General features: G+C 49.7%; 1 protein-coding gene across 3 annotated transcripts in view; it reads left to right on the plus strand.

Annotated features, from left to right (window-relative positions):
* The first annotated feature begins 791 nt into the window (after positions 1–791).
* The window catches only part of ARHGAP31 (Rho GTPase activating protein 31), a 101,486-nt gene continuing 89,385 nt past the window's right edge, over positions 792–12,892 (plus strand). Inside the window, exon 1 of one of the 3 annotated variants that reach the window (XM_045001258.1) lies at positions 792–910. In XM_045001258.1, coding sequence (XP_044857193.1) covers positions 901–910 — 10 coding nt within the window. In that variant the 5' untranslated portion in view covers positions 792–900. Of the gene's footprint in view, positions 911–9,843; positions 9,984–12,892 lie in introns of those variants that run through there. The other 2 variants (XM_045001256.1, XM_045001257.1) reach the window with 2 other exon arrangements.

Consider the following 12,892-nt stretch of genomic DNA (forward strand, 5'->3'; position numbering starts at 1 on the left):
CGGGGACAAGGAGCAGGGGGGGGATTAGAAACTTACTGCGTGGCAAGGTGGGGTGTAAATCTACAGCATATCCGCCTGACATGCCCTAAGCTGCCGTGTGGACCTTGTTGCTGTGCGCTATAAGTCCTGTCATGTGTTTTGACATACTCCCATTTCAAACAGCAGTAGATCAAAGTGCACTACAAAACTTTTGGTGCACAGCAGCAGAGGTCACACAACAACTTAATGTGCGGCAGGCTGTACGCTGTAGAGTTACACCCCAGCTTGCTGCACATTGAGTTGCGGTATGGACAAGCCCTTAGAGATGTTGTGCAGAAAGAAGCATAAGACTTAGGCAGGGCCTGGAGATGAGGGTCAAGAGAGAGGGCTGAGTCAAAGAGAGTACTCAAGTTATGGGCCTAAGTGACAGGTGGTGGTAGTGTCCACAGGGACTGAGCCCGAATGCTTACACTGCAATTAAACAGCTCCTTAGCCTGAGCCCTGCAAGCCTGAGTCAGCTGGTACAGACCAGCCACCAATATCTAATTGCAGTGTTGACATACCCATAGCCATCGGTGATGGCCCAGGCTGCACCTGTGCTCAGCTGTTCAAAGAGAAGAAAAGGCAACATCATCTCAGACCTGCCCCCAACCATTCAAATATCGGCAAAGGGGTGGAGCCTGGTGATCTCATGCTGCATGCAGTCTGCTCCACTTGCTCTCCTCTGACGGCACACAATGACAGCAGTGACATCATTACATGAGTTCACAGCTACAGCCCTAGGTATGGGCCTATTGTGTCTAGTGGTTAATCTGTCCCTAGCACAGGGCCAGTGGTAGGGCTGTACAGCAGCATGCAAGTATGAGGTGCCCCCTTCACCCATGGTGCCCTTAAGAGTCTGAAGCACTGGGGCTCTGAGCCATGCCACAAAGTAAGATTTTATTTTTTAACAGGAAGAAGGAGGAAAAAGATAAGGGTGATGGGAATGCCATGGTGTGGGTGGGAGGGCAGAGGAGGGGTGTGAGAGTGGAGGGTATCCCATGGTGGGAGAGAGAGAGGTAAGAATGGAGGGCCTCCCATGGCAAGGGAGGAGGAGGGAGTTGAGGGTGGTGGATGTCCCATAGCAGAGGGGTTGATGGGAATGGTAGGTATCCCATGGCAGAAGGAGAGGAAGATGGGAGTGGGAGGGCGTCCTATTGTGCAGGGGAGAGCTAAGGGATAAATGTGGTGGGAAACCCATGCAGGGTGAGAGTTGTTCCCAATGCCTGATCCTATCGTGCACCCATAAAAACAAAGACAGCCATGCAACTCCACAATACACTCCAGCTCTGTGGATGGGAGTAGACAGGAAGCTGGGCCGGAGAGGGGTGGGAGAAAAAAGCGAGGATGGGGAGGGAGGTTGAACTGACGTGTCAGGGCCTAACAATGAACCGTCTGTGTCAGGAAAACAATTTTACTCAGCAGAGCTATTTTTAGGGGTTCATTTTTTTCCTCAGCTCTTCCCCTCCCTCTCGTCCCCACCCTGCCTTTTGTGCTGAGCGGCGCCTGGAAGATTGCTGGAGATTTAAAAGCCATGGATGGGAAAGAGTTCAACACAATGACAGAAACACAACAGGGAGGGCAGGGACATGCTCCCAGAAATAGCCCGCAAGTGGTGCCTCCCCCACAGTCCCTGGGTCTCAGAAGGGGAGGGCACCATACCTAGGCATTATGGCCAAAGTTTTTCCTGGGGCCCTTTCTCTGTTTCCAGGACACAAATGTCCCATCTGGGGAGAAATTACAGAGTCATTAACTGTCCCATATTCAGTCACAGAAACCTGCCTGCGGCATCGAATTTGTGAGACACCCTAAATTCCTAGAGAAGCTGGATGTGTGGGGTCAACCTTCTGTCACAAAGCCCACCTCACTGCATGCATTGGTGGGTCAGCCTCTTCTAACAATAGCGCTTTTGTGATGGCATGTGCTTGTGCCTTGGTCAGCCTCTGTTACGTATTGTACAACAGGCTAATACGCTAATATTACTGCCAGCAGCATGTACTGCAACATCACAACCTATTCTTCAGCACAAAGAGTCAGGGAGGTGTGACAGACCCAAACCAGTGGGATACAGGAGTCTGGTAGAGGGCAAATATTCACTGGATGACTACTGGATGAGTAGTTTTCTGTTCCCTGAGTGACCAGAGCAGGGGCTGCACTAGAGTAATCAGGAACCTGCTAGAACCAATTCAGGCAGACAAGCTGATTAGATCACCTGCAGCCAATCAAGGCAGGCTAATCAGGGCATCCGACGAAGTGGGTATTCACCCACGAAAGCTCATGCTGCAGAATGTCTGTTAGTCTATAAGGTTAGTCCACGGGATTCGTTGCTGCTTTTACAGATCCAGACTAACATAGCTACCCCTCTGATACTAATCAGGGCACCTGGATTTAAAAACGAGCTCACTCCAGTCAGCTGGGGGAGTCAGAGGAGAGAGAGAGAGAGTGTGTGTGGGTAGCACAAAGAGCTGAGAGGGTGTGCTGCTGGAGGACTAAGGAGCACAAGCATTATCAGACACCAGGAGGAAGGTCCTGTGGTGAGGATAAAGAAGGTGTTTGGAGGAGGCCATGGGGAAGTAGCCCAGGGAGTTGTAGCTGTCATGCAGCTGTTACAGGAGGCACTATAGACAGCTGCAATCCACAGGGCCCTGGGCTGGAACCCAGAGTAGAGGGTGGGCCTGGGTTCCCCCCAAACCTCCCAACTCCTGATCAGACACAGGAGGAGTTGACCCAGACTGTGGGGAAGATCACTGAGGTGAGTAAATCTGACAATAAGTGCAGGACCCACCAAGGTAGAGGAGGAACTTTGTCACAATGGGCAAACTGGTTAAATAATGTACTAACAAAACGAAATCTCCACTAGCTCCAAAGCCTGAAAAGGTTCAAAGTGAAGGTATTAAAATAAATGTTATGGGCTTTGACTTCCTAGGTTGGGCTGAGGTACTGTGGAACAAGCTGTTTTCATGGAGTTTCCATCTGAGCTGAGACCAGGAAGCAATGGGGGTCTCCTGAGAGAACTTGTTCCTGTGAGGTTACCAACCTGACTTTGTGCTGCTTTCATTCTGCAGTCTCATTTTCAGGAGGGATGATTTCCCTCCCCGCTTTCAGCTTCCATCTCCAGTTTCAATTCTGAACTCTGTTTTGTTTCCACTGTCTGTACTTTGGGCCTGAACTACTTGTCTCCTCCCACTTTGCCCATCCTCATCTTCACTTAACCTCCATGAATTTATCCAGTTCTCTTAAGTCCATTAATGGCTATTAGCCAGGATGGGTAAGGAATGGTGTCCCTAGCCTCTGTTTGTCAGAGGGTGGAGATGGATGGCAGGAGAGAGATCACTTGATCATTGCCTGTTAGGTTCACTCCCTCTGGGCCACCTGGCATTGGCTACTGTCGGTAGACAGGATACTGGGCTAGATGGACCTTTGGTCTGACCCAGTACGGCTGTTCTTATGTTCACAAACTCTTCCATGAATGACTCTTGCTTGATTCTGTTTCTTTGTGGAACCCTCATTCCTGCCATCATCTGCTCTAACCTTAACTACGGCAGCTCTTTTCTCTATGTGCTCTCCTGACTCCAGTAGGTATCCTAGACTCCAGCATGTATCTGTAGCTCCTCCTCACACTGATCACTTTCTAAGATACACAAAGAAACAGGACCTACTGGCTCCACTGTTATTTCAGGTTCCAATACAAAAATGTCCTAGTTTTGAAAAGCCTCCGTTGTTCTGCTCCAGCCTATCTCACTGACCTTGTCTGTCTCTATTCAGTCCCTCAGGTGATCCAGCAATGACCTCCCCTCTGTCCTTTCACAGAACCTTGTCAGTGCTGGTGTGAAAGCCTTCTCCTCTGAAGCTCCTGCTGCCTGACAGGGTGTCGTGATGTGGTTCTGGCGGGACCCAACTGAAAGTGCCAATTCAGGACCAATTGCTTAAACAGGGCAGTTACAGCCCTAGGCTGGGGTTTTTCCACCTCTAAGGCAAACCAAACCAGCCAGACAAAGAGGACTTTGACTTCACCCCACTGGCTAACCACAAGTTACACAAGCAATTTCCTTAGACACTTCAGTCTCCCCAGTATCACCACCAGTCCCACTCATCCTGGGGATGAATGGTTATGAAAACCAATACCCCAATAAAAGAAAGCGGTTCTCTTGATCCCAAAGAATCAAGCCCCAGACCCAGGTCAATAGACACATCAGATCTTACCCACAAATCATGCTGAATATAAAGGTTTATTCATAAAGGGAAAAAGATAGAGATGAGAGCTAGAATTGGTTAAATGGAATCAATTACATACAGTAATGGCAAAGTTCTTAGTTCAGGCTTGTAGCAGTGATGGAGTAAACTGTAGGTTCAAATCAAGTCTCTGGAGTACATCCACAGCTGGGATGGGTCAATCAGTCCTTTGTTCAGAGCTTCAGTTCATAGCAAAGTTCCTCCAGAGGTAAGAAGCAGGATTGAAAACAAGAAGGAGATGAGGCATCAGCCTTATATAGGCTCTTCCAGGTGTAAGAACACTTCTTTGTTCTTACTGTGGAAAATTACAGCAAAAAGGAGTCTGGAGTCACATGGGCAAGTCCCTGCACTTTGCTGAGTTACAAGGCGTATTTGCCTTCTCTCAATGGGTCAATTGTGTAGCTGATGGTCCTTAATGGGCCGCTAGGCAGAGCTAAGACCAACTTGTCTGGGATGTTTCCCAGAAACACAGCACAAATTTGAAATACAGACAGTACAGAGCCAATACTTATAACTTCAACTACAAAATGATACAGACATATAGACACCATAATCATAACCAGCAACCCATAACCTGGTCTTAGACACCTTATATGACCCCCTTTACATAAGATTTGGTGCCTCTACAGGACCTTGGTTGCAACCATGTTCTATATGGTCCCAGAATATATCAATAACGTCACACAGGGCTTCCTGTGCTGCTCTGTTTCCGCTACACTAGAGCTGGGTAAAAATTTTTGGACAAACATTTTTTTCGTAGAAAATTGCAGATATGGGTTGGCTGAAACATTGAGCAAATTTGTGTTGACTTCACCAGATGGTTTCAGCTGGAAGAAAATCAAACCCACCAACCAAAAGAAAAGCTCCTCAAAGTCACAACATTTTGTTTTGACATTTTTTAAATGAAACATTTCAATTTTTGTTTAGTATTTGACTTCAATTTTATTTTTTAAAAAAGCTTAAACATGAAACCAAAATGAAACATTTAATTTCAGGTCAAACAAAATGTTTTATTTGACCCAAAACAATTCTTTAAACAACTTTTTCAATTTGCTTCAATTGACCCAAAATGATTTCTTTTTAAATTTCATGTTTTGTTTTGGTCAGCACACTGAAAAATCAGTTATCTGCACTACTTCGCTCAATGCTCTGCCACATACCAAGTCTCATCTGAAAACAGATCTTTCCTCCTTGCATGTTATACCTCTTCATTCCTCTTTCCTGCTACTCCTTTCTTTCATTGTTTTGTTCAGCTCAGTGAAGCATTCTGGGATAGACTGGAAGATGCTATACAAACTGAAGTTGCATTGTATTGGATTCTAGTATGAGAGAGAGCAGCAGGGCTACTTAGCACCAAGGGGCAGAAGCTCCAGGAAGCCCTTACGTGATAGAAAGAAGGAAAGTACAGTACATTAGAGAAGAGAAAGACAGAGGGAGGGAGTCAGAATGACAGACGGAAGACTCCATTCTGCAAGCTCAATGAATGCAGAACATGCACTGAAGCCAGTGTGACTGCTGTGTATGTGTAGGGGGAGAGAGAAATCAGCAGTATCTTAATAGACTACTAAAAATAGCAAGTAACCTGGTCTCCTTCCTTGGGCCACTACAGGCCTCCCTCACCCTCCTCCCACTTCTTGTTTAAAATATAAATGTTTCCTTTGGGGAACGGGTTTCTGCTGGTTACCACAATCGCTGAGTGCCAAACTATGATATCCTTGCTCACAATGAGTAGTACCTTACTCCAGGGGTTCTCAACCTTTCCTTTCTGAGGCCCCCCCCCCAACATGCTATAAAAACTCCACAGGCCACCTGTGCCACAACAACTGGTTTCTGCATATAAAACCCAGGGCTGGCACTAGGGGGTAGCAAGCAGGGCAATTGCCTGGAGTCCCACGCCACAGGGGCCCCCTTGAAGCTAAGTTGCTCAGGCTTCAGCCCTAGCCCTGAGTGGCAGGGCTCAGGGACCTGGGCTTCAGCCCCATGCAGTGGGGCTTTGGCTTTCTTCCCTGGGCCCCATCAAGTCTAACCCTGGCCCTGCTTGGAGGCCCCCCTGAAACCTGCTCTGGCTCCCCAGAGGACCCCGGGCCCCTGGTTGAAAACCACTGCCTTACTCCAGCATTAGCCCCATTTGACTTCTTTGGGGCTAGGCTGTGAATTAAGGCACTAGTCAAGAATGACTGAATACTAGCAAAGGTATCAAAATCTGAGTGCTCAGAGGAACTCCTCCTTCTGGCCCAAATTCTGGTGACCTCAGTCAGTTTTTACTCAGATGAAAGCCCTAAAGAATCCACTGAGATTAGGACAGAATAAGGACTCAGTAACAGTTCAGACCTTCAGGATCTGGCCCTCTGTAAGAAGCCCAAGATCTCCTCAGTCTTTTTTCCATCATTCTCTCCTCTCTTCTGTGTGTAGGGAATGTAGCCATGTTTTGGGCAACAGATTAGCAGGCAGCAGGGACTAAACTATGTCTGTACCATGCGGGTTGATATTAGACAATCATCATCAGTCTGGCATAAGAGTCTAGCAAAGGTCTTGAGTGAAGGCAGGTGGCGATACCTTTCAGAATTGGATCACTGGACATGTTGTAAGATACAGACAAATGAAACATGTTGTGCATAAGTCCAGCCTTCTGGAATAGTGTCAGAGCTTCTCAGCCCCTCAAGAAGAAGCTGTTGTGTGTGGAAGGAAATGCCTCTTTTGAAGCCACCCACATGGGCTTTCTCTTCCTATAGAAGTCAGCCAGCAGCTGGTTTGAATGAGATACAGAGAAACATCTGCATCTTAGTGCCTTTTTGTCTGAATCAGCCACTGGACCCTTTTGAAGTTTGCCTCTCATCCGTCACAGCATATGAATTTTTGCAGCAAGATGTTGCTGTGGCATGTGATGTGTTTGCGGCATTATGTTATACAGCAGATCCTCATGTATTGACTCAACATCAAGGTGTTGCAAGCAGCCCAGAATAAATTCAGGATGTTCAAATGTTCTGCAAGCCAGACTAACACTAAGGGAACAGAGAGGAGGCTAATAGTGAGAGCAGGAAGTGGAAAGTCAGGAGTTCCAGATTCTGGCTCTGGAAGCAGTGTGATCTCGTGGTGAAAACAGGGGGCTGGGAGTCAAGAGAGTTGAGTATCATTATCAGCTCCGAAACTGACTTCCTGTTTGTCTGTGGAGCAGTCATTTCCTTTTTTTGTGCCTCAGTTTCTCTAGCTGTAAAATGGGAATGAGATTAATTGGGTGACCAAAGTAAGCTCCTACACTCAATGTGATGGTGTTTTTCTGTCTAACCATATGTAACAGGATAACTTTTTAAAGCTACAGCTGATCAGTTCTAATATTTCAGGGAATAGTCTAGGCATCAATGGGCAGAACCCTATTGATTTTGGTGACAATCAGAAGACCAGAAAGGTCTGATTTCCACTAAAATCACTATTTGGTCACTCAGGATAAGAGATGTCAGTGGCCTCATAGGGTATGTCTCTACTCTGTAATAAAACACCCATGGCTGGTGTGTGTCAGCTGACTCAGGCTTGCAGGGCTCAGGCTAAAGGGCTATAAATTTGCAGTGTAGACATTTAGGGTTGGGTTGGAGCCTGGGCTCTGGGATCCTTCCCCCTTGCAGGCTCCCCAGAGCACGGGCTCCAGCCCAAGCCTTGCATCTACATGGCAGTTTTATAGCCCTGCAGCCTGAGCCCTGTGAGCCCAAGTCCACTGACATGGGCCAGCCTTAGGTGTTTAATTTCAGCCTGTGGGAGGGCAACAGAATCACTTTGAATACGGGGTGAGTACTAAGTTAGGGAAGGTGAGCCCCTCACCATATTATAGCCAGCCCCCCTCCCCCCGCCGGACCCCTTGATCCCCCAGCTCCAATCAGGTCCCACTCTAGCTGAGCCGCTCATGACCACCCCTCCCCACAAGCTCAGAGCCCTATTGATTTGAGTAAAAATGGGGAAACCAGAAAAGCCTGATTTTAGTGGAAAATAGGCTTTTCCAGTTTTAATCAAACCGAGCAGAGTTGGGGGAAGGAGGTCAGGCTGGGTGTATAGCTGGACCTACATAAGCAACAAAGCATGCTGACCCTCTAGTTTACCCCCTATGTAAAGCGTTTGGAGATCCTGGACAGAAAGGTGCAATGGAAGTGCAGATTTCTTCACACAATGCACAGTCAAGCTGTGGAACTCCTTGCCACAGGATGTTGTGAAGGCCAAGACTATAACAGGGTTAAAAAAAGAACTAGATAAGTTCATGGAGGATAGATCCATCAATGGCTATTAGCCAGGATGGGCAGGGATGGTGTCCCTAGCCTCTGTTTGCCAGAAACTGGGAATGGGTGACACGGGATAGATCACTTGATGATTACCTGTTCTGTTCATTCCCTCTGGGGCACCTGGCATTGGTCACTACTGGAAGAAAGGATACTGGGCTAGATGGGCCTTTGGTCTGACCTACTATGGCTGTTCTTATTAGCATGATTATTTGTGAGAGACAAGGTGGGTGAGTGAAATCATATTTTTGTTGGCTCAACTTCAGGGGTGCTGGAACAATTTGTATAGTGGGGGTGCTGATAGCCATTGAACCACACTGTAAACCCTTGATATGAGGAAAACCACTTCAAGCCAGGGGGTGCAGCAGCCCCTCCAACACCCCTAGTTCCAGCACCTATGCCCAACTTCTGTTGGCAAGACAGACTGTGCCTGCGTGTCAGGCAGCCCCACCAGCACTGGGCTGGGTGGCAGTCTGAGCTGAACTCCATGCCCCCAGCTGTCTGCTCCCCAGCCACTGGGGAGATTTCGGTTTCTTGCCTCCAACTCCTTTCACTGGGAAGCCCAAAAGGAGCCTTTCCTGGCAACTGACTCCGAAGTGCATCTGTTTCTGCTCTCGGGGGGGAAGGGAACTCCCCCCCCCAGGTCTAGCATTGGCGTCTCCGGGAGAGAAGCGTCCCGGCGGGGAGAGGGCTCCGGAGAGAGGAACCAGTGACCAGAGCCGGGCACCGACCGAAGCCATGTCTGTTCCCTCCTCCCCCCGGGCCTCTCCAAGGCGGAGCGCTGGTGGCCCAGGCCGGCCCGTTATCTGTCAGGACACCCCCCTCTCTCCGCCCCCCCCCCACCCCTGCACACCCCCTCCCCGGCGCTGCCACAGCCCTCCGCCCCCTCCCCGGCCAACTTCCTTCCAGCCTTTCCTGGCTGGAGCGTCCCCGCAGCGGCGGCGCGGGGGGAAGGAGGCAGCCGGAGGAGCCAGGACAGGAAGCGGGCTCCTCACTGCGCTCCCGCCGGCTCGCTCGGCCTCTGCCCGGGGTGCGGTCCGTGTCCCCCGCTAGCGGGGCGCCGAGGAACCAGGCGGGGTTTGCTCGGGGAGCGGGGCCCGGGACAACCCCTCCTCCCCCCAAGCCATCGTCCAGCTCCGCCGCGGGCACCGCTCCGGCGCCCCCCCGCTGATGAGAAGCCCGCCGGGCCCGGGCTGTGCGCGCCGCGGCCGCCTGCCTGCCGGGCAGCCCCCTCTGGCCCGGCCCTGCCGGCGGAGCGCTGCGGCGGGAGCCCCCATGCGGCGCCCCGGGCGCGGGGCAGGGGCGGCGGAGTGAGGGGCAGCGCGCGGGGCAGCGGCAGGAGCGGGGCGAGCCGCGGGCGGGACTAACTCATGAAGAACAAGGGAGCGAAGCCGAAGCCGAAGAGGAAGGGAGCCGCGGGCGCCTTCGGCTGTGACCTGGCGGAGCACCTGGAGAGCTCGGGGCAGGACGGTAATCGCCTCCTCAGCCCCTCGGGAGGGGCCGGGCCGGGGCTGCGGGGGCATGTGGGATCCCCGGGCACGGGCGGCTCGTTGCTGCCTGACCTCCTGCAGGGTGGGGCCAGCCGGGCAGGGGAGGCTGGGTGTGTCGGGGGATCCTGCTTTCCAAGGGCTCCAGGTTGGCAAGCCAGCCTCACACCTAGAGTCTGCTCCGTCCAGGCACTGAAGCCCCCGAATTGCCACTGAGGTCCATGGGTCAGTGCTTAATTTGTGCCAGGGCTGAGCCCCCCCCCCCCCGGGCAGGCACCTCTAGACTTGGCACTTTATAGCCCTGGCACCTCTGGGCTTGCCACATCAGCTGTGACTGTAAACAAATTTGCTTGGAACCGGGTGCCTAATTGCTTGAGCCTGGGCAACTCTTTCATTCCAAATGAAGCATGGGGGGGAGAGGGCACTCAGCCCCCACAGGACAGGGTCTGTAAAGAGGAACCGGAATGCCCCTCAGCTGCCCCTCCCTATGTCCAGTAAGGCTCCCATCTCCTCCTTCTGTTGTAGTGCTGGGTAAGGGACGTTGGATCTGGGCAAGGCAAAGGATGAGGGAGGGACGTGTGTGGGGCTTTAAGGGGGCAGCTGAGATAATATAACCACATCCTTGCTTGTTCTCTCTCTCTCTCCTCGCCGCCTTCCTTCGGGGCTTTCAGATGAGCATATGGTGGGTCAGACTGGGGGTGGCTGCAGTAAAGTCAGAGGGCTTTGGTTTTGAAATGACTGGTTTGGGATGAGGAAAGGAAAAGAGCTGATTTCTTAAAAGAGGGACGGGATGACGGGAGAAGCAGCCGAGACCTCAACAGATAGAGCAGGGGTTCTCAAACTGGGAGTCATGACCCCTCAGGGGGTCGTGAGGTTATTACATGGGGGGGGTCATGAGCTGTCAGCCTCCACCCCAAACTCCGCATTTCCTCCAGCTTTTATAACGGTGTTAAATATATAAAAAGTTTTTAATGTAGAAGGGGGGTCACACTCAGGGGCTTGCTGTGTGAAAGGGGTCACCAATACAAAAGTCTGAGAATCCCTGAGAGTCTCTGCTTCCGAGTAGATGGGGAAAGAATAAGTATATGTCTGCTCCAAGTCCTCCATCTAAGTTAACATAATGTTCTAGTTACTGAGTTACTTTCCCCAGATTTGGGCTACTCTGAGTGACAGAGCTCTTGCAGCAACGTCAGCTACATGGAGGGTGGGCCTTACAATTGGGTCTTTCACTGTATGATGATGAGGATGATTAATGATGTGCTGTAGGGAACAAGCCTGCCTTGGCAGAGAGGTAGACTAGATTATGTAGTAAGTCTTTTTCATCACGCAGGAAAGATGTGCTATATATGTGTGTGTGCTATTCATATACATGTGCATGTTACATATGTGCATCTCTCTGGTTACTGCAAAAGACAGTTTACAATGCAAATCAGCAGTAATGTTAAGTACTTACAATATCTTCCACGTATATAGTGCCTTAATCCCCAATGATCCAAACAGCAAGCAAATATAACACATTTTAAAACAAATAATTTTGCAAACATAACACATTGATACATGAATTATGTGTGCCAGTGAATTCCACCCATCACTACAGCAGCCACCTCTGGTGAGGAGCTGTTTACAGCAGCTCATAGCAACACTGCATAACAGTTTAGGATAGGAAAGAACAAGCATATCCAGTGGAAACTGCGGAGGCAATTTAGAGGGAAAGAACAGCATTATCCCAGGTGAAACTAGGCCAGGGCAGCTGGACTAAAAAGCAAGCGTTTATTACAAAATATACAGTGGGTGGTGGTTGTTTTTTTTTGACAATTAGGGGTGAGGACCTTGTCTTAGGTGTCATTTGTAGGATGGTTCACAATTCAACCTACTTACATGGTCTGTCTTGAAAAGCAATGTGAGAAAATGTGATATTCCTTTCCCTTATATAATACTGTGTTATTTGCTGAATAGCATGTCACATTGCCCAGTGCTGTATGATCCAGAAAAGAAAGACCCAATTGTTATATATTCATTTAGAAGGATATGAGCTAGATCATAGAGTAGAAGTTAAATCAGGGGGGTTGGGGTGGATGAAAGAGTCGTGGGAGCACTCATTCCTCTGTTAGCAGGATCAATACTCATGAAATAAAATCTATCAGAGTGACTGTGAGGGCAATGAGGGGGCCAAATGTCACTGATGGGTTTACAAGCCTGCAGCTTTCCTCTAATTGGAACTATGAGATGAAATTCGAAGGGCTGCGACGGCATGGAAGATAATTGTCAGTGGGACAATTTAACTATCCAAAAATCAACTGGCTGCAGGAACCAGCCAGTATCCCTGCAGGCAGGGGCTTTGTAGAGGTAATAGGAGATAACTTTCTCTCCTGTGCAGGCAGGATCCTGGAGGGTGTGAGTAAGTTTTTTTTGGGGAGTGATGCTGGCTCTAGCTATTGCCTATTCAGAAGCAATATGGGACTGAGGTACTGGTTCAGAGCACCTGGTAGTCACAACATGAGGATAGAGCACTTTGACTGATGTCCAGAAAAGACTTTCTAATGTGGAACTTTGTGAAAGCAGAGTTTCAAATGCACTCAGAAGGATTAACTGGAACAGCAGACAAGGGTGTACAAGGGACTGGAGCCAACTCAAAGTGGTTGTACATCACACAGAGTGGCTTTTGCCCAGCTTGCAAAGCTGCCTTGTGCAGTGATTCCACAAGCTCTCATAAACCAGCGAGTGTTAGACCAGCTCTGTGCTTGGGAGGGAGATCTCTAAGGAACATCTGTGTGCTGCAGGATGTAGAGCAGGCAATTCTTTATGGTTTTCTTCCCTTTGGGTCAGTACATAATCATTAATTCAGCAAGCTCTTCAGGGGTGCTGTGCTCATAGACTTTAAGGCCAGAAGGG

The sequence above is a fragment of the Mauremys mutica genome, chromosome 1, assembly GCF_020497125.1.
Source record: "Mauremys mutica isolate MM-2020 ecotype Southern chromosome 1, ASM2049712v1, whole genome shotgun sequence".
Classification (NCBI taxonomy): domain Eukaryota; kingdom Metazoa; phylum Chordata; order Testudines; family Geoemydidae; genus Mauremys; species Mauremys mutica.